Source organism: Cygnus atratus, chromosome 13 (genome assembly GCF_013377495.2).
Source record: "Cygnus atratus isolate AKBS03 ecotype Queensland, Australia chromosome 13, CAtr_DNAZoo_HiC_assembly, whole genome shotgun sequence".
Taxonomy (NCBI): Eukaryota; Metazoa; Chordata; class Aves; order Anseriformes; family Anatidae; genus Cygnus; species Cygnus atratus.
Window position 1 is genome coordinate 5,525,396 of NC_066374.1, and position 23,465 is coordinate 5,548,860.

Below are 23,465 nucleotides of genomic sequence, written 5' to 3' on the forward strand. Positions count from 1 at the left end.
CTTGTAAGATCATCTGTGCACAGTTAAGAAACCCCAAAATGCTGAAATCCATAAAACCATGACCTGCAAAGTTTTTTCCAGGTACTTGCCACAGTTGGTAGCACAGTCCTGTGTGACATGTGACAGTTTATTGAAAATATTTTATTGATTTCTGTAAGTCAGTTTTAATAAACACCAAAGAGATACAGTAAGTGGACTGGCAAAATGAGTTCACAAACTCAGTTATCTGACATTTTCTTTCTCCGCAGGAAGAGAGCCAGTTCTGTAAAGAACAAGCTGAGAAGGCATGATTTTGCCACAGTTCACAGAGGTTTAGCTTCTCTGACTGCACAGCATTTATGCTCAAGTTCCAATAGCACTTCAGGTGAAATCAATAAGATTATTCATTGGTTTCAGCTGCAGTTTGATCAGCACCTTGCACCTGAGTCAGGTAAGAGTAATATCAACAGTTTTCAGAGGCTAAACAAGCCACTAACTGCATGGCCAGGCAGATTTTGCCAAAGAAAACTCTTCATGTTGGTTTGAAACTTCTTGTTACTTCCTCCAGGTCAGTTACTACTCTTCTACAAAGTCTGCACTCTGGAGGAAATGTACCGTGAAGTATGTTCAGTTATGCTAAAAGGCAACAGACCAGCTTCTAGCATCTTCAAACGCAGTGCATACGATTCTTCTGAAATTCAGACTCTGCAGAAGATAAAATGAGAAGGGAGGATCTTCCATAATGCTCCAGCACTTCTAAGGAGATACTATTGGAGTCATCAAAATGGTAATTCCACCCTCACACCGACTGTGAAATACAGAAACCCTCAGATAACAGCACTTGTGGTTAGTGTTGGCTTCCGTGACCTCTACCTGGAGAAGATACACCAAAGACAGCCCCAGCTCCCAAGGCTTCATCTATTTTTAAGAAGTTCACTGTATGCACCAACATGGGACCTGAATACACCTTCCCTTCTCCCTCACGCGTTTCTAGTTCCATGAAGTGTTTATTCCTTAATATATAACTGTGTAGCACTTCAGGATATTCTCTGCCCCAATCAGAAGGCTTTAACTCCTAGTGAAAAGAAAAAAAGCTCCATTACTTTGAGGCCAGTCACTGATGTAACACTTTGTCATGCCAGTGAAAGCTGGCAGTTTCCATAAGTGAAAATTTTACTTCTACAAACTGAGCGAATGTAGTTTATGTCAGCTCTGCACTGCATCCAAAGGTGAACGAGTCACCCCTGCAGCTCAGAAACATCTCCCATTCCCCAGTTTCACCTCTACACCATTTTCCAGCAAACACCTCCCTCGTGAGCATGCAGCTGCTTGACCTGCACAGAGTCAGAGACGAGTGTGGTTCCCATCAGTGGAGTGCACCGGGGCTCTGGCTGCTGGGGCAGCCGTGCCCACCCCATTTCGCACTGCGTGGCTGTGGTTTGGGTGTTCTTCCTGGCCTTTTGGGATCCTGGTACCACTGCCAGGAACCAGTGAGTGTTTCTTCTGCACCTGCTCCAGTATCTGCAGCACCTGGAATTAGTAAACACAGATGTAAGCAGGTTACTAATTAGGAGAAAGAACTAATTTATTCTCCAGGTATTTAAATATGCCCTGTTCTTTTTCAAGCTGCCTGTCTGGGCATATCCTTGGGATTACGCTGTCTATTCAAAGGTCTCTGGGACAGGTGTCAATGGAGAGCCTGCTGCACAGAGACCTTGGATCTCAGAGCTCTTTCCCTAAATGAATCAGTCTGACATTGCATGGAACAAGATGGGCCCAGCACAGAGAGGCGCAGTGATGTTTGCAGGATCAGGACACAGGCAACACGGAGCTCTGTTTTTCTGCTCTTTCATACCAGACTATGATAACTCCTCATGCTATCACAGATTTCTTTATGGAACCAGGGAACTCCCAGTCTGAAATCCACTTAATGGAGATGTGCAAAGCAGAGAGAAAAAGAGGGAAGAAATCAGATCAGGATTAATTTTACCTGAGACTTGGGGATGATGCCAACTCTGAAGAATCCTATATTTCCACTGTCAATTTTGGTACAGTCCACAACAGTAGAGGCAATATTCTCTGGAGAAGGACCATCGCAAAGAACTGCATCCACCTGAAGGGCAGCGAAATTTCACAGCAAGCTCAGGCACATAGGCAGAGAGATGGCAGCTTCCCTCTCTCAACATCTCAACAGCAGGCAGCTGTTAAAGGCAGCTCCGCTCCTTCCTACCCCCCTGTGTAACCACTACGTGTTGAATTTGGAATGAATGAACTCAGTAAAAGCAAAGAGAGAGCTCTATGGGATGTAAATCAGCAATATAGCAAAGCAGATTTGCATCAGATGAGGAGTTTTGAGGGAGTCCCATCCAAAATCAGATATGTAGAAAACCATTTTTTTTTGAGTTAGTGGTGGGAGATTTGCACTGCCTCTTGTTTAAAACTGCCTTAAAATAATCTGCCATGAATATATTCTCATAAGTGTAGTATTCTCAGAATTTAGCAGTGAGAAGAAAGACAGCCATCTGAATGGCCATGGCCATTGTACTTCCAGAACTTACAAAAGTTCTAAAAGCCAGAAATGTTTTAAAGCTCTGGTGCCAGTTTTAGACCAGCTTCAGCTTTAGATGGGAATCTCCAATGGTAGCTGGAGCCCTGATGCATTCAGGCATCAGTTGTTTAATTGCTTGTACACAAAGAAGCATCTTTTTTTATTGCTCATAACATCCTGTGTTGGAAGATGAACTAACTCATTACCAAGCCCTAGCTATGCTTTAGAAAATAGAAGCATTTGGGTTTTCCAAAAAGTTTCTTATTTTACACTGTTCTTTCACTCTAGCACCAACATGAGTGACAACGACATCTTTTTAATTACATGCTCTCCCGTATTCTTGGTATCATCTGTTGACTTGCCTACTGGAAACAGAATGAGTGTGTTCTCCCATCTCTGTATCTTCAGGGACTTACAAGGCTGAAAAGACACAAAGCCTCCATTACCTTATCTCCCAGCTTGGCGTACACTTGGTTGTGGTGTGTTGTGTCTGCCTCTCCTGTTGGGTTAGCTGACGTGACCACAATGGGGCCAACCTGGTGGCAGGAAAATGGAAACAAGAGCCCTGAGCATGTTTTGTGGTACAAAACAGATGAGTTGAACTGTGAAGTTCCCTGGCGAATCCCCGTGACTCTATAAAGAGCTCAGTGTGACTCTCCCAGGTAAACACCCCTTCTGCGTAGGCAACTAAAGCTGGAAGAGACAAATCCCTCCAAAACTGTGTGAGTGACTAAGACCCTGCTGATTTGGGGTTTCCTGACGTTGAATCAGGAAAGAACATTTTATTTTCAAGCAATAGTAATCGCCTAAAAGGTACAATGCCTGTCCTAGAAATGCAGCAGTGAGCAGAACAAGCAGGGTGTCACGGTTTCTCTGGCAAAGCCCAGAAATAGAGTGATTAACTGTGGATTTGAGCTGTGCAAAGAACAGCAATTCCTTCATTCAAGGTGAATTTACTAGCAAGGTTATGGGGCTGTATCCACTGTTCTTTGTAATACACCTCCTATAGCTCCTGCAGGTGGGAATAGCAGCCTAACAATGCAATTCCTTCCACCCAGAGCATGGTTGCCACTGGCCAAGCCAGAGATCATCATTTTAAAGGCAAGACTATGGAAGAAAACTGACTCCCAGCACAGTAGGCAGCAGCATCAACATGCTCTCATCCAGAGCTGTGTCAATGTAGCCTGGGGGCAGCGCTCAGCACTGCAGCAGAAAGTCTCCTGCCGTGCTTTCTCTGCAGGTTTTATGCCAGTATGCTGCAGCTGATCATGCATTCGCTTGCTGCTGCTGCTGCCAAGAAGAGGTCATGCAGCACGCTGCAGAAGGAGCTTTCTTCCAAGCAGGGATCAGAAAACCATACGGACAAGCCAGTGTCTGGCCTACAGCGCTGTAATAACCTTGAAGCTATAGCAGGATAGGACAGGCTCTAATCCCACGTGTCTGGGCACCCTGAAATGTTTACGTGCTCACCCCAGCAACACACAGACATATTCTCCCAGGTTGTTAGCCCAGCAGCTTCTGCCTGAGTAAAGTCACGAAGCAGGGATGCTCAGAACATAGTGCAGGTTGTAACTGATGTTGTTCTACATTTGGGACCCTCCCAAGTTATTCTGGCTTCAAACAAGCCTGTGCTTGCAACAAAAATGTTCAAGATGTTCAAGGCAGGAAATCAGACAATGTGTCTGTTAATTACATCTCTCCTGGCATTCTGATCTGGTGGTCTGTTTTCTTGATTTTAGCCTCTCTTCTGCAGTAAAATCAGCTACCAGCTGTCTGCATAACTCATCCCTTCTTCCTTAATGATGTTTTTCTTGTGGGAGTTATTCAGTTCAGCACTTTTCACTCCCCAGGAGACCACTCTGAACATGCTATCATCCTCACTGCTCTGAGAAAAAAGGTGAGGAGGGGTGACGTGCCAACACCCAGCAAGAGAGTGAGCTGAGTGCTGCAGTCTCTCCGTCCTTGACCCCTGGAGCAGCCCAGAAGACCTGGGTGCTGGTGGCTGACCCCACGTCTGCTCCCTGTGCGGTCAAAGGGCAGGCCCCACTTGCCAGTAGTGCTGGGATGAGTGCACCCTGACCACTCACCAGGTCGATGAGGTGTGTGGTGACGGAGCAATCAGGAATGCGGATGGCAATGCTCTGAGGGGTCCCGACATATTTAGCAGAGTCCTTCATCCCCAGGAAGTCAACCCATGCACCTGCACAAGGAAGAGTGGCACAGCACTTACTGATGTACGTCCGTCCTCACGCAATGGTCTTACCGGAGGTATTGCCACGGAGCTCATGGCATTGCAGGAAAGCATGACTTAAAGTTGGAGTTTCAAAGCCAGTGGTCTCCAGAGAGCTTGAAACTAACAGCTTTTCCTCACCTCTGGGAACCACCAAGCTAATAGGAGACGGCCAGGCAGCTTCCATGAAGTCCCAGAGGAGGGGGCTAAACAAATGCTTTGCAGGTTCCAGTTGCTTCAGGCTAGAAATCCAGAGTGACATGGGGCGCTCCTGAGCCTGGCGCTTGGAGCTGTAAAGGGGGCAAGAAAAAAAAAAAAAAAGAATTTGGAAGTAAGCTAGAATTTATTTTCAAGCTGAAAAAGGAATTGTGTTGGAGAAGCCTAGAGTTAGACAAAGGGTGTGGGCTCTGCTACAGGTCAGCCATCTGTAATAAAAGTAGGACTGTTCAATAGTTGACCTGAAAGGAAGGGACATGAGTGACTGTTCTTGATCATAAATTACAAATCAAGGTCTTAGCTTCTTGTGTTGTGATGGGTAAAAAAACCCAGTTGCCTAAGTTCTGTGGGGTCCCAGCTGCTTACAAAAGTACAGCTAGAGACATTTGTTAAATACAAGAGGGATTTTGGTTGTGACAACATGTATCTACAAATATATATAAGGGGTGCCCTGTTTTGACATTTCTTGATCTTTGAGTTTCCTTGTGGTATCCAAGCTACCTGGCTCTATTACCTGTCAGGAGCCGTTAGTTTGTTGTAAGACAATTCTGGCTCAACTGTTTCCATTTCTCATTTGGATCTTCTGCCCAAGCTCGTCACCTTATTGTTCCTAGGAAAGCTAAGCTATGTGTCTCTTTGCTCTGGGCGGCTGCTGTAGCCAGGACTCACTATCAGCTGTACGTCCTAGTGGCCTCCTTAGACTAGCCAGGGAAACCTTCAGTGGGGCAGCGAGACAAACACTTACCGGTGAGCTTTCTCCACAGCATCAGGCCGATTACAGGCTGCCACAAGCACATATACAGTATCTGTGGGGATGCCACAAGTCCCTCCGTTCTTCAGGATATCTGTTGACATGTGAACAGGGCAGAATCCCTTCAGTGACTAGAACTGAGGGTCTGTAATTCACGGAAGAGCTGTCACAGACAAAACAGCCAATTCAGTGCTCTCATATCTCCTTTTCCCAACTAACACAGTATTTCCTCTGACAGTACATTTTCTAGCATTCACTCAAGAAAAGATTTGGTATTTAGGGGAGATCTGAGCCGTGTTCATTTGGGCCAGAAGTCATTCAAACCTGTGGGAAGAACAAGTACCTTGCTTTCTCTGTACAAAACTGTCAGTGGTAGCACTAGCCTGGAGGATTCGTGTGTCACATATTGGATGTCCAGCAGACAGGGATATGATACAGGACAAACAGCAGCAAAATCACTGCTAAACTGAGGAACTGGTTCTATTTCCCACTTAGTGTGTTTTGCTTCAAAGGACATTTGTAACTTGGCCCACTTGGTCAAAATGTAATCAGGTTATTGTGGTTTCCACATCTGGATTGGAAAAACGTCCTTTTAATACTGTTCTGCTACAAAATCTCCCAAAATTACCCCCCCCACCCCACATTATCCCCTATACATTTCCCTTACCTGCAATTCTCTTGACTGAGGAAGCTTTCCTGGCAGGCAGGTGAAGGCACTTGGTCATTCCTCCCCCAACACCACTGAGCTGCACAAGGGGCCTACCCATTGGTAAGCAGGAACCCTCAAAGATGCTGTTGAAAAGCGCAGACAGGAAGCAGTAAAAGCTGACCAGACCAAAGATGACAGTAGCAGCAATGTCATAGCCGACTGGAAGAGCACCGATGGCATCCAGCAGGAAGCTGACAGCAATGAGCAAGAAAGTGAGGGAGTAAAAGAACCAGGTGATGTTTAAGAAGAGTGTGCAGAAGACAATGAAGCCATTGAAAAGCATGAAAGCAATGATGCCTACTGCTGTGTGGAAGCTTCTGGTCGTGCCATAGAGGCCACCATACCTTGCCAAGCCCCAGATGATCCACATGACAGCATAGAGAATGAAGGCACTGCTCTCCAGGGTTTTCCCCCGGGCAAAGGCCACTGAGCCACCTAGAAACTTAAGGATCCCACCAGCTACCACCACCCATGGGATTACAACAGTAGCGAGTGGAGCCTGTGGGTCCCCTGTCATTGTTATAGCAAAAGAAGCAAGGACGCTGCACGCATAGCCAAGTACTTCTGCATCGGCGTACTTGGAGTACCCTAGGTAGGGAGTGTGAAGGTCTGCCCCTTCACGAAGCTTCAGGAAACTGCTGCGAGCAAGCAGGGCCTTCACAACACCCTGCCCAATCGGGATTTTGGTGCCTGTTTTCACGTTGTACAGGTGAATCAGAGCCATCAAGGCTGAGGCCACAAAGATGGCCACATCCACACCTTGGGGTCCGCCTTCGAAAAATCCCTTGGGACGGCAAGCTAATGCAATGCAGTAGGCCACATAAAACAGCAAATACAGGCCATCCACCAGGCTCTTAAGAGTGAGAAAGAGAGCCAAGGCAGCAAAAAGAATTGAAAAAACCACGAGGAATGGGGTAGGGAAGGATGGTTCCTCTGTTTGCCAGACTGGGTATAGAAGGCAATAGCCTCCCGCAAATTTCAGGATGGAAGTGAAACCGAAGAAGGTAGCCATTAGTACATCCATTGCACGGTATGACAAAATGCAGACTCCAATCTGGTAGACCCCAGCTGCCCACAGCCAGGGCATTTGTCCGATAAAAAGTTTGCTAGTGACGCCCAGGAGCCTGCAGCCAAAGACACTGGCAGACAGCATGTTCAGGATCACACCGAAAACCGCAAAATGATTCATGCTACCACTGGTGGGCTGGATCTGCTCATGGGCCTTATTCTTGGCCAGATCTGTGCCGGGGAGGGCAATTTTCTCTTTGGAGAGGAAATAAACAATCCTTCCCAGAGCAAAATAGCCACCAACCAAGCAGACAATCATATAATTGCAAGCCACGGCAGAGGAACCAAAAGACGTGCTATAGTGCATGGCGACTTCATGAGCACCGGCGAGTGAGACAGCAGAAGCAATCAGAGCTAGGATGACCTCTCTGCTAAGGAAGGCCACCACTGCGACAATGAGTAGTGCCAAAGTAAATGTGACCAGGCCAGGCACCAAGGCATTGCGGAAATCACCGGTGTCGTTCAAAACTCCTTGCCCTTCCAGGATGAAGACCACTCCATAGCCACACCAGAACACTGAGATGGTCAGGCAGAGGGACAAGAACAGGGACGCATCTCTTTGGCTTCTCTGAATTCCTATGAAACAAAGGGGAATACAGGCAGAACTGTGATTTTCACAGAGTAAGTTATGGAAAGCCACACTTACAATAGGCAGCTGTGCGACAGCAAGCACATGGTGTCTTGGAACCATGATTACAACACAAGCATGTGGCTGCACAGGTCCTGCATGATTTCAGACAGAGCTAAAATGAGCTTGGGTCAGTCTGCACAGTGCCCCATTACACAGTGTAGACATGACTATAAAGACTCCCTCAGAGCAAACTGTGTGAACTCACAAGTATTTGTGCCTCTCCCAGGCTGTCTGATTTGTAGTGGAAAAAATACCAGCTTCCAATCTGGGATTTTCATGTTCTCACTGCTCCAAGTCACAAAAGGAGAAATAATTCAGCATTCATTCTAAAGAGTATGGAATTTGTTATAATAAGTGATTTTTCCTCTTAGCCTCACATATTGACAAGCAACTTCAAATTATGGATGCCTAAACTAATCTAAGAAAGCTTGGGAGCAGTTTTTAGAGAAATTCACTCTCATTTAGAGTATATTCACTCTGTTATATATTCACTCTCTTATATACAGAGAGAGTATATTCACTCTGTTAAAACTCTCAGAGATTGTGATGAAACATTTGTTCAAAACTATCATTTATTTCTTTGGTTACTTATACAGGAAAAATGTGATGTGCTGATGAAAAAATAGATTGTGAAAAATGTGTGTGTTGATTTCCTAAGCAGAATGGATCAGTGATCTAGCAAGACTGACACAGTTCGTATAAACCTGTTGGCAAAGCAGACCAAATACTTGTAAAGCTATAGGAGGGGGAGGCCTTGAAGCTGGCCACCCTCCGAGTCTTACCTGCATACGCCAAAAGCGATGATAAAATCAACAGAAGGATTCCTAAAGCTGTGCTGGGGATCACTGGGGCTGCTCTGGGTAAACTGTAGAAATGCACTGCCAGCAAGAGTGATCCTGTGTGTGACAAGGGAGGTGGAAAAAGAGAAAGAGCTTGTAAACTCTTGCCCCTAAAAAACAGGAGGGAACCAGAGTGACAAGAGCAGGGAAAAGAGAAAAAATAACAGTGCAAGATCTGCAAATAATGAGATCTAGAGGGAGGGTGTTGTAACTTGTTTTGTGTCCAAGGTCTCACCTCTTTCTGGGTGCCCAGTTTTAAGAAACTTGAACTTATTTGTGTTTGAAAGTGCTCCGCCGTTGTCGGAAAAAGGTAAAAATTGGATCTCAGATTCCAGTTATACAAAAGGCAGACAGACAAGCACACACACTCTAAAGACAATCCCATAAGCCTTGTGCCTACAGTAAACTAGCCTAAAACTGAAAAGTAGCAGCACTCAGGAAGATGAAATGCAAAGGAGGAAAAGAAAGGGGGTGAACACAGAAAACAGAGCAGCAGGGAAGACAGAGAGAGAAAAGGAAGAGAGGAAAATGCATCCAAATCAAAATCATTTATGAAAATGACTATCAAAAAGTTTTGATTTGCTTCCCACTCAAGATGGATTGAGTACAAAAATTCAGGCCAGCGTTTTAAAGCCAATACAAATATTTTGTTGGCTGCTGAACCAGGCAGAGGGATCTCCGGATCTAAAAGTTTTACCCAAGCAGAGAAGATTCGGAACAAACAGACGTTTTAGCCCCTTCAAAAAGGGGGTTGTCCGTGAAAGCTAGTCCCAACCCCATCCTCCCATGCCAAGAAGACTCGATCCCTACCTGCGGAAATGCCCAAGAGCCCTATGGAGTAATGCAGTGACTCAGCTTTTCTGACTGCCATTGCAGAGTCCGCTGAAGACCCAGATGCGGGCTGAAATGCTGCCTCTCTTTCCTCCCTAGCTCTTTATAACCAAACCAACTTCACTGGCCTGTGTTCCTCCCCGCTCTCCACCCCTTTTCCCTACAAACATCTTCTGTTAGTGTGCCTTTCTGCATGCGGGAGGAAATGCAAATGAGTTTCTTGCTGCAATAAATTTCAGTCTGTGAGTCAGAATGGGCTGCTGGTAGCTCCCTCCAGGGGCCTGTTAATTTTACTGTTGATTAACCCTTGTTAAAAAAGACACTTGAAAAATAACGCTGATGGTTTATTACTATTACTGCCTTTTTGCTATTGCCAGTAAGGAAATTACACTGGTTAAAATTAAGGGTTTTTTAAAGAATCCATCTTGCTGGAGCAAACAAGTACTTTGCAAGCCCAGGAGCTCCCCAGGGACCAGTTATTTCTCCTAACACCGGCCGTGGTCCTGCTGTTTGTCCCTGTCACAGCTATGAATGCCTGGCACCACTGTCCTGTGCTGGGCAAGCCCAGGGCATATTCAGTGCCATTCCCTTAAAGGTGACTTTTGTCCATGTGCCGCTCCATGCCTATCTAATCCAGCCTCTCTGCACACCCTCCCAGGGAACTCCTCCTAATTCCTAAGTGGCTTTTGTGAGTGAGGAGTGTGAGCATAAAATCTGGAAGAGTCTTGCTGGCTTTCCAAGAGAACTGTGCAGGCAGTGAAGTGAGTATCAGTCACTCCCACGATCACTGCTGTATCCCAAAGGTGACATAAGGGACCTATGGAGAATACGTGATCAGGCCATAAAGGTCTTTACCCGTGAAGGAGGCCACAGAAAGCAGTGGACAGTGGCCCAGGGTTGTGATGAGATCATGTCGGTCACACATCAGGTGGGAATCCAGAACAGTCCCAGACTGGATCCACAGCTAATGCCAAAAGATGCTGCTCCTCCTGCTCTCTGAGCTATGTGGACCGGGGTGGTATGCTTCCCTTGAACACTTGGATCCCTGCATTGGCTCGCAAACCTTCATGGTTTCTTCTCTGCTTTGGAGGATAGCCTTGAAGAAGAGCTTTGGGGAAAAGGGTTCCTTCACACTCATCTTTGTTAGAATATTAACACAGATTAAAGCAAGGTATTGATGTGTGCAGGTACTCCCATACAGAAAGGAAAAACTCAGCCGAAAAGTATAAACTATCAAGAATACATCTATTGCAGATTGATCTTTAGGCTCAATATGTCTTTTGAGATAGATCTTGTCACATGGGGAAGCACTGGAACAACCCTGTTTTGCCTAGTTACACCTAAGCAATGATTTCAGTGAGGGGAACCAACACAGTCAGTTTGCAACATGCAGAGCTCGGTGATGTGGTTTACAGGAAATTGTAAGTTTGTTTAAATATCAGCCTTTAGCTGTCTTTGTTCCATCAATGATGGGACTGGTCTCTAACCAGCTGAAGGAGGAAGAAACTATTTGACTATTGAACTATGTTCAAGTCGCAGCATGATTCAGCTATTTTTTCAAGTAAGAGGAAATAATGCATTTCTAAATCACATTCAGAATACCTCAGATCTGAAACCAAACAGCAGGGAAAAGGCTTTGGGAATTTTCTCCACGTATCTAACAGTTTAATTCCCATTCTGGATAATAAAAGTCCTGTCTCCACCCACCTACAGTTGGTTTTTGTTCCTGTTTGTATAGGTAGCAGCTATGAGTATGCGGTGCCTGATTTTTTAATCATTTTTTAAATCAATTTTAAGAGATGCGTGCAATAAATGAAGTCACATATATCAGAAAAGAGTACCTTCCTCATCATGCCTGCTATGACTAAGGAACTCACCAAAACACCGTTTCATTATACACAGGATATATTTCACGTCTCTTCCAAATATGACAGACCTGAGAAAATTTTCTTATAAATTATCCCTGAAAAACATTCTTCCCCCAAGTTGCTTGAATTCTGTCGTTCTCTCAAGAATGGCAAGATAGCCTTAAGCGGCTATATTTATTTCAACAGTGCAAAGCTGAAATAAAACAGTTCATAATCTTCTCAGGTATGAGCATGTCAAGGATAAGGGAAAATGGGTTTCCACATGAGCAAGGGAACTTCCCCATCACATGCTGTGAATCTTGCAGCCATGTATCCCTATCAAGGTGAGGGGTCTGCCAGCTCTTGCAACCATTTTCCTGGTAAATGATGTTGTCACATTCTTAGAGCGATGGTGTTGTCAATGAAGAATCACATTATTCATTTCTAACTCAGGACGTGAAGGCCAGGAAACAAACTGGGCACAAAGCTTCTGCTTTTCAGAGATGGGGTGGGAGGCTGAGGACATTTAAAGTCAGAAAAGGAAACCTTGCTGTTAAAATACAGAGGCTGCTGGTACAATGTAGGGTTTAAAAAATGGGGCACAGAGAGGAACTGCACTGGCTCAAATACTTGCTGTGGGCTGGCTCCCTGTGATACCATCTTATGCACAAAAATTTGCTGCTTTAGTCTGAAATAGAATGGAAAATCGACAGCCGAGAAGGAAAAACACAGCTGCTCTGTTGTACAGGTTGTGTCGGCTGGGGATGATTTGGAGACAACGTGCTGGGAAGGAGGTCTGCAAGGGAGCAGTCAATTGAGGAAATAAATAATATTTACATGCCCTGCCCGTGGCACTGGAAATAAAACCTTCTTGCCAGTAAGAAATTCAGCCCAACCCTCCTGGCCCCACCTGCTCCTGGGGGAGGGATCATGCTATAAAAGGCTCCAGGCAGCGCACAGAGATGCACAGCAAATTGGGACTCTCTGGGGACTCCTCCTGCTCTGCCTGTGACCATGGGAAAGAAAGTGGCTGTCGTGCTTGCTGGCTGTGGGGTGTACGACGGGAGTGAGATCCATGAGTCTTCTGCTGTGCTGGTGCACCTCAGCAGGGAGGGGGCACAGGTAAGAGGCACCTGGCAGGCTCCTGCCCCATCCTTTTGCCCTTGCTCTGCTTTTCATTCGCTCCCCCTTGCACAAAGCGCTCTGCTCTAAGGAGCTTTGCATCTTGCCAGACAAGTCACAAGCTCCCCGCTGCTGCTGGGGTAATTGCAAAGCGTAAATGACTGGAGTCAAAGCAAGCAGCACGGTGTCAGGGCAGCTACAGCAAGCAGGGACAATGCCCTGCTCTCTGCTCTGCTCTCCCAGCTTAGCTGGAGGAGAGGATTGGCTGGGTGCTAAGCACAGAGCTCAACAATTCTGTCAGCTACACAACCTCTGAAACAAACTTTCTTGAATCTATTTTTGGCTTGCACTTCCTCTTTGCTTTGGTATTTCTGTTTCAAAGACTACTATTGACTTGGGTTGCTTGAAATTCATCCTTTTGAAGCACTGAAGATTAAAACAGAAAATAGAGTTCTTGTGAGTTAGATTGGAGAAGGGGCAAAAAAGGTGATCTTCAAGCCCCGGCTCTAACATGCAGTCAGTCACAACTGCTCTTTGAGAGTCAAAGAAGAGGGAGAGAAGCCCCGTGTAACGCTAACCTCAGCTCTGAACTGCCCACAAATCTGGGTCAGAGCCGTTCTCCTGGATATCAGACTGCTCTGCCAAATACGAAGGTGCAGTGGTGTGCTGCACACCATGGTGTGCAGCACATACATGTGCTGCAGAGCCGGCCCACCCAATTCCAAAGCCTTCAAAGTGTGTATTCACTTCGTGGACTAAAGCTAAGACTTGTCCCAAACTTTTCTGCACTGTTTGTAGTTTTGCTTCTTTTCCTTCTGTCCCAGAGCTGCTGTAGCTCTCCCCCTGCCTTACACGAGGTTGGCACACTCAGAGCACTGACCTGCACTCATCCCTTGATTGGCAGGGACCTCTAGTGGAAGAAACTCAGGCTTTATTTCCCCCACACCCTTTTAATTTTCGGTTCTGCTTGCCTAAGGAAACAAAGTTTGTATACAGCCACAAAATCTATCACCCACCTGTTTGCCATCTTCCACTCTTACTTTCTGCATGTGAGCTTGAAACAGTTCAGAAGAAAGGCGAGACACTTTCTTGAAAGGGAAATACTCTGGCTGTGGGAAACCAGTGGGCGGGGAGAAGATGGTGGTTTGACAGCAGCTTGAAGGGTGCTGGGTGCTCAGCACCCGTACGGGATGACTGGCTGTGTGCAGGCAGCCGGGGCAGCACTCGGGCTGTTGCAGTGAAGGTGGTTGCTTGGGATGAAGGTGGAAAACTAAGAAATGTGATTCACACGTGGCTCTTGTAATGACTCATTTTCCTAGGAAGGAAACGGGTGGTTGCTCCCTTTCCACCGCTTCAGCCCCCCCCCAAATTAGCAGTGTGGGCTATAGCCTCTGCCAAATACCCTCCTTCCTTTAAGGTGAGGGTAAATGTTTCTGTGCAGAAGCTACAAAACAGCTTTCTTTTGCCTCTTTATAACAATACCTTCCTATTGCCACTATCAGATAGAAGTGAGCCTGAAGGTCACTGAAATCTCCAGCAAAGTTCTTTCCTAACCAAGAAACACAAGCATTTTAATTTGCTACCTGTGGTCTTTAACATGCTTAGGATACATGCCTGAAGGATAACAGACCTTCCCTTCCCTTCTCAGGCAGAGGTTTATGCTCCTAACATTGACCAGATGCATGTGGTGGACCATGTGAGAGGACAGCCAACTCAGGAGAAACGCAATGTGTTAGTTGAAAGTGCCAGAATAGCCAGAGGCAACATCAAGGATCTGGCTAAGCTGGATGTGAAGGGGCTGGATGCCCTAATAATACCAGGTAGGAAAGACAGCACGTGGGGTCTGCATGCCTGGGGTCTTGGGAACAGCTTAAATATTCATGAGCCTTGAATGGCATGGGAGCCATGGGCTGGACAGGAACTGGGCAGAGCACTGGCAAGAAGATAAGCTGAGAGATGGGGCCAGCAGGATGGCCATCTTCCATCTGTGCTTGCACAGACTTGTATTACAAGAGCACGTGGCAGTGCAGAAACTCATCCACAGAGAAGAGGGCAGACAACTGTCAATTGACTTATTCTCTGATTATCTACTTAGTCTTATATCCAGCAGAAACAAGCTATCCCCTCCCTCATCGACACACTGCCCTCTGGGGAAGAGAAGCAGAAGCTGGGACACAGAGGGGGTGTGACTCAAAAGTGAAAAGCCTGATCTTTTTTGAAAGATTCTTTGGTGAAAGTATGACCAAATGATTTCAGTGGGAATTGATGAAGCCTGGAGTGAGGACTAAAAGACAAGTGAAAGCTTGTCAGCATGCCCCACCATAACAGGGTGAAACAGCACTGATACCTTTCCAGTTCAGTTCCGTTTAGAAGCAGAGATGGTGCTTTGGAGTCTTGCCTTGCAGCAGTCAGGAAATGAGAATATTTAGTGGCTCACAATGGTTTAGCTTTCTTCTGTCAATGCTGGGCAAATACTTCCATCCAGCAAATCCATTTTAGCATTCTTACAAAGCATATCCGACAAAAATCCTGCCCTGGAGTACTAATCTTTCTGTTTCCCTTTTCTCAGGTGGCTTTGGAGTGGCTAAAAATCTGAGTACTTGGGCCACCCAAGGAAAGAACTGCACAGTATCCAAAGAGGTGGAGGATGTCCTGAAGGCATTCCATGCTGCCAAAAAGCCCATCGGCCTGTGCTGCATCTCCCCAGTGCTGGCAGCCAAAATCTTCCCCGGCTGCGAGCTGACTGTGGGTCATGACACAGAGTGTGAGAAGTAAGTAACAGTGACACAGAGTGTGAGAAGTAAGTAACTGTGCAGTGCTGGTATATAATCACACCACGGAGATCACAGAAAGGCAGTCTCTCCCCAGTATACGTAGTACCACTGACTAAAAGTTAAGCAGATCCTAGGCAGGAACAAGATGGCTGCTGAACACATAGTCATGTTATGAGAGGTAGGGGTATGATCTGTCCTTACCCATTAATCTGTCCTTACCCACCCATGAAAGCTGTGACCAAATTCTCCCAACAGCAGGGAAGAAACTATGATGGCTCTGGCTACTAGGCTAGGAAGCTGGTGAAGAAAACAAACCAAAAGGAAAAGTCTAGAGTGTGCATTTAAGCAGCGGAACAGCTTTAGTGGAACATCAAGGTTTTATGTTGGCTTCACTTCAGATCTTTAACTCACTGTAATCTGGAGGCTTTCTGGGTTCTATAGTCCTAGAGAAATTCTTCTGATGGGAAAAGATTTACAGCTTATCAATCAGGCGTGTTGAAGGGACCATCTTATCTCTGTAACAGCCTAGAAGCTGTTGCTGTGAGGCACAACCAGGCTTTTCACTCTAGGCCTCTTTCCGATCTCTCGCTGCAATGACAGCTCCTCCGCACAGGGTTTATTCTCTTTTCTTCTTCTAGATGGCCTTATGCAAAGACTGCTGAGACCATGAAGGAACTTGGCTGCAAGCATGTGAACAAACATGTCACTGAAATTCACGTGGACGCGAAGAACAAGCTGGTGACCACCAGTGCCTTCATGTGCAACGCCCCCATTCACGAAATCTACGATGGTATCGGAAAAATGGTCAAAGAAGTGGTCAGACTTGCCTGAATGCCACAAAGCCACAGAATCCAGCTCCTCTGGAGAGCAGGCACTAAGCCTTGCACTTCCCCTTTCATACCCACATGTCAACACGCAAACTGCTGCTCAGAGTTCTTCCCCTCATGGCCCACTGGTAGCCCCTGAGGAGGGAGAACAGGAGCGATGTAAGCACTGGCATGCTTTGCCAAGGACATGCCACTTACTGCGCTGATCACGAGGTGGCAGTAACTGGAGTGTCAGCGTTCATTTTGCTGACGTGCAGGCGCCAGGTTTCCACAGGGCTCACATGCAGCCACTGTCTCTGGTTTGAGCAGCTGAGCAGTTGCCTGGTCATTTCAGCCATGCCATGGCTGACCCGACGTATCACCTGTGAACAGGAATTGGTCTGCTTCCCAGATTTGTTATAAACCCATCTCTCCCTACATATGGCAACCTCACAGAATGGATGAATTAGTGGCAAAAAGAGCACGATTCTGGTACTGAATAAAACAGATATATTTTACATGCGCTGAATTCTGCTTTTATTTTTGCCCTTTACTCTGTATGAGGACCTGCTCTTAGTGTTACTGGTTGGCCAGTGAATGGGGAAAATGGTATGGAAAGAAGTCACTAGTTACAAACTCCACTGCTTTTTAAGAATTTGTCAGAACTCAGACTTGGGCATGAATGACATTGGCTGGTGAAAACAGAAGCAAAGCAACATTAGCATGAAGGTTTAACAAGAAGTGGTTAAGTTCTTCTCTTATATTAACCCAAGACCCGTTATGGCAGCATGGAATATTTTGGAAGCAGCCTAGCCAGAAAGAGTCGAGGGTGAGACCTAGGGCTGCAGTTTCCAGTCTCTCCCAGTCTCTAGAAAAATTCTTAGAAACAATGTGGAAGCAACAATTCTGCATTCCAACAGGGACAGACAAGATACCAATCTAGCTGAAACTAGAATGGCAGACTGTAAACTGGTTGGGTGATTGCAAAGTCTGGCAAAGAGAAGACACTAAGAATAGCTGAGCATCCCACTGAGCTGTTCAGATAACAAGCCAGGCACGGATTTTTAGGGCCAGAAGGAACCATTTGTCTACATAATCTGACTGCTCTGCAAGAGCTGTAAAGAGCGCAGTAACTCACATTTTACTGAAGCAAACCTGCTGAGAAGACTCAGTTTTGACTTAACGATACTGCTGTACTATTTCATAGCTCATTCCCACAGTTAATCAATGTTATTTAAGATAAACCATACCTTGTTTCTCTCACAGTTGAAGAGCTTACTTTCAGGAAAATGCGGGTTTCTCTCCATTAGATTCAAAATCTTTTTAGTGGTAGCTGATATGTTCTTCTTATATAGGCTCTTATTCTACATGAAGCATTATATAATCATTACAGACTGAGCTATTAAATTGTCTCAGTGTAAGACATTTTTTCTAAGCAAACAATTATTTTCTGAGGCTCTTCTAAGCAAACTCTTCAGGCTTTTTATATCCTTTCCAAAACACTGGCATTTTGCACTCTCAACAACATGGGAAGATCCTTCAAGACTCCACCTGTGACTAGAGAGGGAAGGAATTAACCCACATGGTGCAGTGGAGTAGCAAAGAGGGACTCAGGCACTTCTGGCAGGGACAGAAAAGCCCAGAGTAGCATAATAGGACAGTTTTACCCTCTTCCTAAAAACACAGAGCTTATCCAATCACTCTTTTTTGTGTTATTTTTCCCCACTGCTACCCCTGCCAATCATTTTAAAGCTGCCGCCCATCTTCCACAACATTTAATAAAGATATAAAAGCCTTCAGAGGTATAAAGGACCAGCCAGTTTCGGGACAGTAGCTGCCAGGAGGAAGAGGGAATGTTTGCTTAGCATGAAAAGTCCACAGTTCTCTCGGTCCTTCGACAATCCCCCAGAGAGAACCGTGCTGAGTATCCCAACCGCAGAAGAACATTCGGTCTAAATCTGCGTTCCTAAATGATTAGAAAGGAAGCACAAATCCATGGGAGACCTGACCTCACTACATCTTCCACCTCATAGCTGCACAGTCTTCTCCTGTACTGCTCTTTCTGAAGGGAAATCCAAAGCCTAAGATATTTATTACCTTACAGAAAGTAACCGCACCCAAGACCTCAAATCTTGTCTTTTACACCATGCAGGAGATCAGGAAAGGCAGAGAAGTTTCTGCTATAAGTGCTACCATTTGAGAGTTATACAGGGTTTTCTGAGGTTAAGAGTGTTTTGACTAACTTATCAGATAGGCTGGAAAGCTATAGGATGCAATTGCAACAGACAGAACTCCAGGGACTAGCTGCAGAATGTGAATTAAGCTCAACCTTTAGAACCAACTCACACTGACACAGAGTTAGTAGCAACACTGTTTACTGGGATGTGGAAAACTGCTTGCAGTAATGGAGCAGAATCAACACCAAAGATGAAACATTAACAATATCTTGGTATATTTTCACACCCAAGAAATGCAACAAACAAAAAATAATGAAGTTGGAGAAAAGTCACATTGCAACCAGTTGCTTACAACTGAATGGGAGAAAAAAAAAAATCGCAGTTACAGGTCAGTCAATGTCAGAATCCGCAGAAACTCCTGTTGATCCACTTCCCCATCTCCATCCGCATCTGCTTCATCAATCATCTCCTGTGGGATAACAAAGACTTGGGAGACCAGATTAGGTGGGATCTGAGAGGGTGGAGGCCACTAAAGCCTGGTGTTTGCCACTGATGTTACCAGAGGAGGTCTCAGGCAAGGCTTCACATTAGTGTAATGCACGACAGACATCGTGCCCCTTGCAAGGCAACACAGCACAGTTCCCCAACCAGTAAGACATTCCCCTCCCTCCCTGAGTAAGAGGAATATATTTGTAATTCACAAACCTTCAGCTCCTCATCTGTGATGTCTTCTCCAACCTCAGCAGCCACCAGCTTGAGTTTCTCAAAGGAGATCTTGCCAGTGCCATCATAGTCAAACAGCTTGAAACCTTTCAGGATCTCCTTTTCTGAATATGGCTCTGCCTTATCAAGGAAATGAAAATGTCATCATGCAAGCATGACATCTTACAGCTCTACAATCCCCAGTCAGACACTTTACACAGCAAACATTTAGAATCAAATCCAAGACATCATTTTGAGGAAAAAAGGGTGATAGAAGAGGGTTATTTATCCCTGCTGTTTCACCTTTGCTTTGTTTTTTTTTTTTCCCTGGTGTTATTGTGTATTAAAGGAAAAGTTCCAAGAAAAATTGTCAGAACAGCATGGAGATTTGGCCTGGAATATCCTGACAAAGCTTTGTCAGGGAGAGAGGGATTAGCAATGCTACTGGAAGAGGAAGCAGCTGCCAAGAAAGACCCAATGGCTACAGCTAGATTTTATTTAAAAAGAAAGCCAGGCCTACGCTGGCTCTGACTGCCCTTAGTCACCTCACACACAGACACTACATACAGAAGCCTGCAGTTAGGTGTGAGCTTTGACCAAACTCCAAAGCATTACTAGGGGGAAAATGTGGATCTTCACTTAGCTCTTAGCCCAAGCATACACACCCTGGCAACTATGATAGCATGGACACAGGAATGGCAACACCTGCTGTGCCCCAGCCACCTCCCCAGGCACCCCACAAAGCCTTGCAATGAAAACACAAAGATGAGAGAGGCAGAACCAGGCACACTGGTGCTCTTTGAGAACAGCCTCTACATGCAGACAGGCATTGGAGGATACAGAGGGGTCTGAGCCACAGGCATCCCAGGTGTGTGATGCAGTCTAAGGAACGTGAAGCAAAAAGCTGGTATCAAACAGCAGCTCGGAGGACACTCCACAAGCAGGAGGTGCTGGCAACATCAGTGGGCACTGAGGAATGATTTCTCTACAGATGGCAAAATTTTCGTGTACATCCAAGGTGTGGCATTTGCTCCCCTGCTGTCTTGATTTTAAGAAGATCGAGAACTATGTGACTATAAACGCAGATGGAAATTCCACGTGCAGAGGTTTAAGGAAGGGAAAATGGGGGCTGCACCAATTCATGTTACGCTCGTCTCTGCTATGGTTTGAACATTAACAGCAGGACTCCTTCCTGGAGGTTTCTGGGTCCTTCGGTTCTGCAGGGAAAACCCCCGGCACTGTGTGTGTCAGCGCACTCAAGGCTGGGGAGGAGCTGTCTGCTGAAATGCAGCTGTCTCTACCTGAAGTGGACTTTCTGCGCCCTCTACAGTTCGCAGAAAAAGGCAGGAGGGGTAAAGACAACTCACCCTGGGGCAGGTATCTAAAACAGTTCAGCTGAAACTCCTGATTCTCCCCTGCTGGGAACCAGAGTTACCCAATCTACTGTGAGTACCTGCATTGTAAAGTTAGGCAAGAGGAATTTCAGTCTTTTCGACCAGCTGGGCTCACACACCATTTTCTGAGCCATCACCTGCAGAAATGACTCAAAATTTATCTTCCCTGACCCTTCCTCATCAACTTGAGAGATAATTCTCTTCATCTCCTCTTTCCTCAGTTCACAGCCCAGGGCCCTCACGGTTATCTGTCAAAAGAGAAAACAGACCCACGTCTGTACAAATCAAACAGAAACAAAGAGGGAAAGATGTCTGAAACGAGCAGGTACATGCAAATTGAGGGGAAAAAAAACAAAACAAAACAAAACTTTTTGCCATATTGGAAATCATATGCAAAGATAACCGTACAAACAGCTTGTCATTGTGCAGACATCAGAGCAGAGCTCCCCCGGGTCTTCTGACTTTGCAGTGAACCTGGGCTCATGGCAACAGGCTACACACGTTCATGCGGCTATCCTTGATAACTTACCCAATTAAGAAGTTTCAAAAACCCCCAGACCAGTTCCAGATGCTCACTTTTGCCCTTATATTGCAATTTATTAACCCAAAGACATATTTATCAAGCCAAACAGATAAAGGAGTTGCTTAAATCAGACTACTGAAAATAACCCTCCTTGGAATGTGAAGGTTATCTCAACTCTTACAGATCCAGGTTGTGACTTTTCAAGGCACAGTCTCTGATAGCAATTCCTGCTTGCTACATGAACACCCTCCACCACTTCCATCAGCTCCTTTTTGCTCCCCTGCCACTAAACACTGCATTCCCCTCCACCCCAACAGTGCCAGGAAATTGATATATACTCACTTACATATGAATATATATTTTTTTTTATATTGTGGTTATTTTTAACCTGGAACACTTTTCCTATGCAATTCCCTCTCTGCTTCCACAGTTTGCTCTGACAACTGTGCATAGCGCAGACACAGCAACAAAAAGAAGTGGGCAGGATCTGGGCTAACTAACCCAGCTCTCAGCACCTCTGTGCAGACACGAGCTGGTTCAACTCCCTTCTCCGTATGAGGAGGAAGGAGCTGCGCGCAAGATACGTGAGGGGCAGAGCAGGAGAGGGGCGTACAGAACACAGAGCAAGCTATTCATCCACTGTTGTGTCCCTAGAGAACAGTGTTCTGTAGCCGTCTAATGTCAGTACTACGAGGTCGTGGAAAATAAGCAGGGAAGAGCTGCAGGCGAGGGCCAAGGAAAAGGAAGGCTTCGGTCCCTCCTAAGAATACCTGGCTAAAGTGTTGGCATAACACTTACTTCACTGCAGGCTGCGTGACAAACCCGAGCTCCAGCAGCAAAGTCTGAGAGCACAGTAAGCGGTCCAAAAGCAATAGGTGGCAAACACTAATTGCTCTGTAACAGCTCCACAACAGGTGGAGCTTGTAAATGATTAGCCCTATTTGCAACATTTCTGTTTATCGCCTGTCATTTTTGTTTGACTACTGTAATTCAAGTTCCAAGTGCAAGCTCAGTCACAAAGCAAGCGTGTCCTTCCTCCCAGCCAGAGGGGACCCAGGCTGCCGATCCGGGTTGCTCAGACTGCAAACACATCCCTGAGAGCAGCAGACCGAACGCCCTTCAGCTACACAAGACATTTGGCGTCCCTTGTAAGGGCTGTTGGAGGGCAGGGGGTGTTGGGATGTTAAGAGACCTTTCCTTGCGTGTCCAATAGCAAATTGATGTTCCTCCCTGACTCGGTGGGGAAGGGAAGAAAGAGAGGATCAGGCACACACAAACCCTCACTGGTTTGGACTGAGTTCAGTCAGCAACTGACAGGCTCTGCATCCTGCTATGAACTCCCGCTGCAGGCACAGTATGACCACAGTAACGATCACTTTCCCTTTGTGGTATGGGTTATAAGGCTCGGAGCAGAGGCACCGCGGGGAGGAGCCGCCAGCCTTCCCTGCCCGCGCCCCGTCTCCCCCAGCCCCTTGCCTTCAGGCCCCCGACGTCCATCTGCCCTGAGCCGTCCGCATCGAACAAGTCGAAGGCCTCCCGCAGCTGCAGCCGCTGCTGGTCGCTGAGGGGGAACGCGGGGCCTGGGGTAGCCCCGCTCCCTGCCGCTGCCTCCCCGAGCGCCATGGAGGGACCCTCGGCCCCCTGAGGCACTTCTGAGGGAGGCCCCCGCCCGGCGCCATGGCAACCGCGCTTCTCAGCTGTGGGGCGCAGGACGGGCGCTCCTCGGTTTTCGAGATTTGTTTGAAACGCTCACCCTGTGCCCCAGGTTTACTCCCACAAACACCCAAACGGGCGCTCCTTGGTTCTCATGATTTGTTTGAAACGCTCACCCCCTTCCCGAGGTTTGCTCCTACAAACACACAAAATCCTCTCATGGTTGTCAGCAACTAAATTGGTCTGAAATCCCCATTAGTGTCCTGTGCATAAAATTCAGTTGTAGCGAGGCCTTCAAAACACCACTGCCCCTACCCTGCCTGGAGAGCTGAAGCTCTGGGGCAAGGCAAGCGCAAATGCTGACAGAAAATGACCCACATCTGCTTTTTTGGAGGAGAAGCGTTACAGCGCAACCATCAGCGCTGAATTGTATACTGAGCTGCAGCTGTTAGGTAAAATAAATGAGTTTAGGGTGAGGAGGCAGGTTTCTGCCTTCAGGATTTAACAAAACCATAAATTGTTGCAGCAGCAACAGAAGGTCACTGAGAGATTGAGGTAGATTGGATAAAGGACTAGAAAATGCACAGAAAGCAGCATCGGCCTTGCTGATAAACTGACCTCGGCTGATAAATTAAATTATCAGAGCTTTTGATGTCCCATTTATC

The 23,465-nt window shown here is 46.3% G+C and overlaps 3 protein-coding genes across 3 annotated transcripts; 1 reads left to right on the plus strand and 2 right to left on the minus strand.

The window, feature by feature from the left end:
- Window positions 1-263: 263 nt before the first annotated feature.
- On the minus strand, window positions 264-9,842 carry LOC118245446 (uncharacterized). The gene is made up of 10 exons (XM_035541638.1): window positions 9,782-9,842; window positions 8,915-9,028; window positions 6,392-8,077; window positions 5,719-5,818; window positions 4,899-5,047; window positions 4,615-4,727; window positions 2,974-3,063; window positions 1,970-2,092; window positions 1,314-1,509; window positions 264-684 (listed from the first exon to the last, which is right to left on the minus strand). The coding sequence occupies exons 1-9, from the start codon at window positions 9,840-9,842 to the stop codon at window positions 1,324-1,326; spliced, it is 2,622 nt and encodes an 873-aa protein (XP_035397531.1). The 3' UTR covers window positions 264-684; window positions 1,314-1,323.
- Window positions 9,843-12,663: 2,821 nt separating this feature from the next.
- Window positions 12,664-16,672, plus strand: LOC118245435 (glutamine amidotransferase-like class 1 domain-containing protein 3, mitochondrial). The gene is made up of 4 exons (XM_035541627.1): window positions 12,664-12,771; window positions 14,420-14,591; window positions 15,341-15,542; window positions 16,184-16,672. Exons 1-4 carry the CDS (start codon window positions 12,664-12,666, stop codon window positions 16,374-16,376), a joined length of 675 nt encoding a protein of 224 aa, XP_035397520.1. The 3' UTR covers window positions 16,377-16,672.
- Window positions 16,673-18,910: 2,238 nt separating this feature from the next.
- LOC118245445 (uncharacterized) lies at window positions 18,911-22,770 on the minus strand. The gene is made up of 4 exons (XM_035541637.1): window positions 22,624-22,770; window positions 20,744-20,872; window positions 19,234-19,371; window positions 18,911-18,997 (listed from the first exon to the last, which is right to left on the minus strand). Exons 1-4 carry the CDS (start codon window positions 22,768-22,770, stop codon window positions 18,911-18,913), a joined length of 501 nt encoding a protein of 166 aa, XP_035397530.1.
- Window positions 22,771-23,465: the final 695 nt, after the last annotated feature.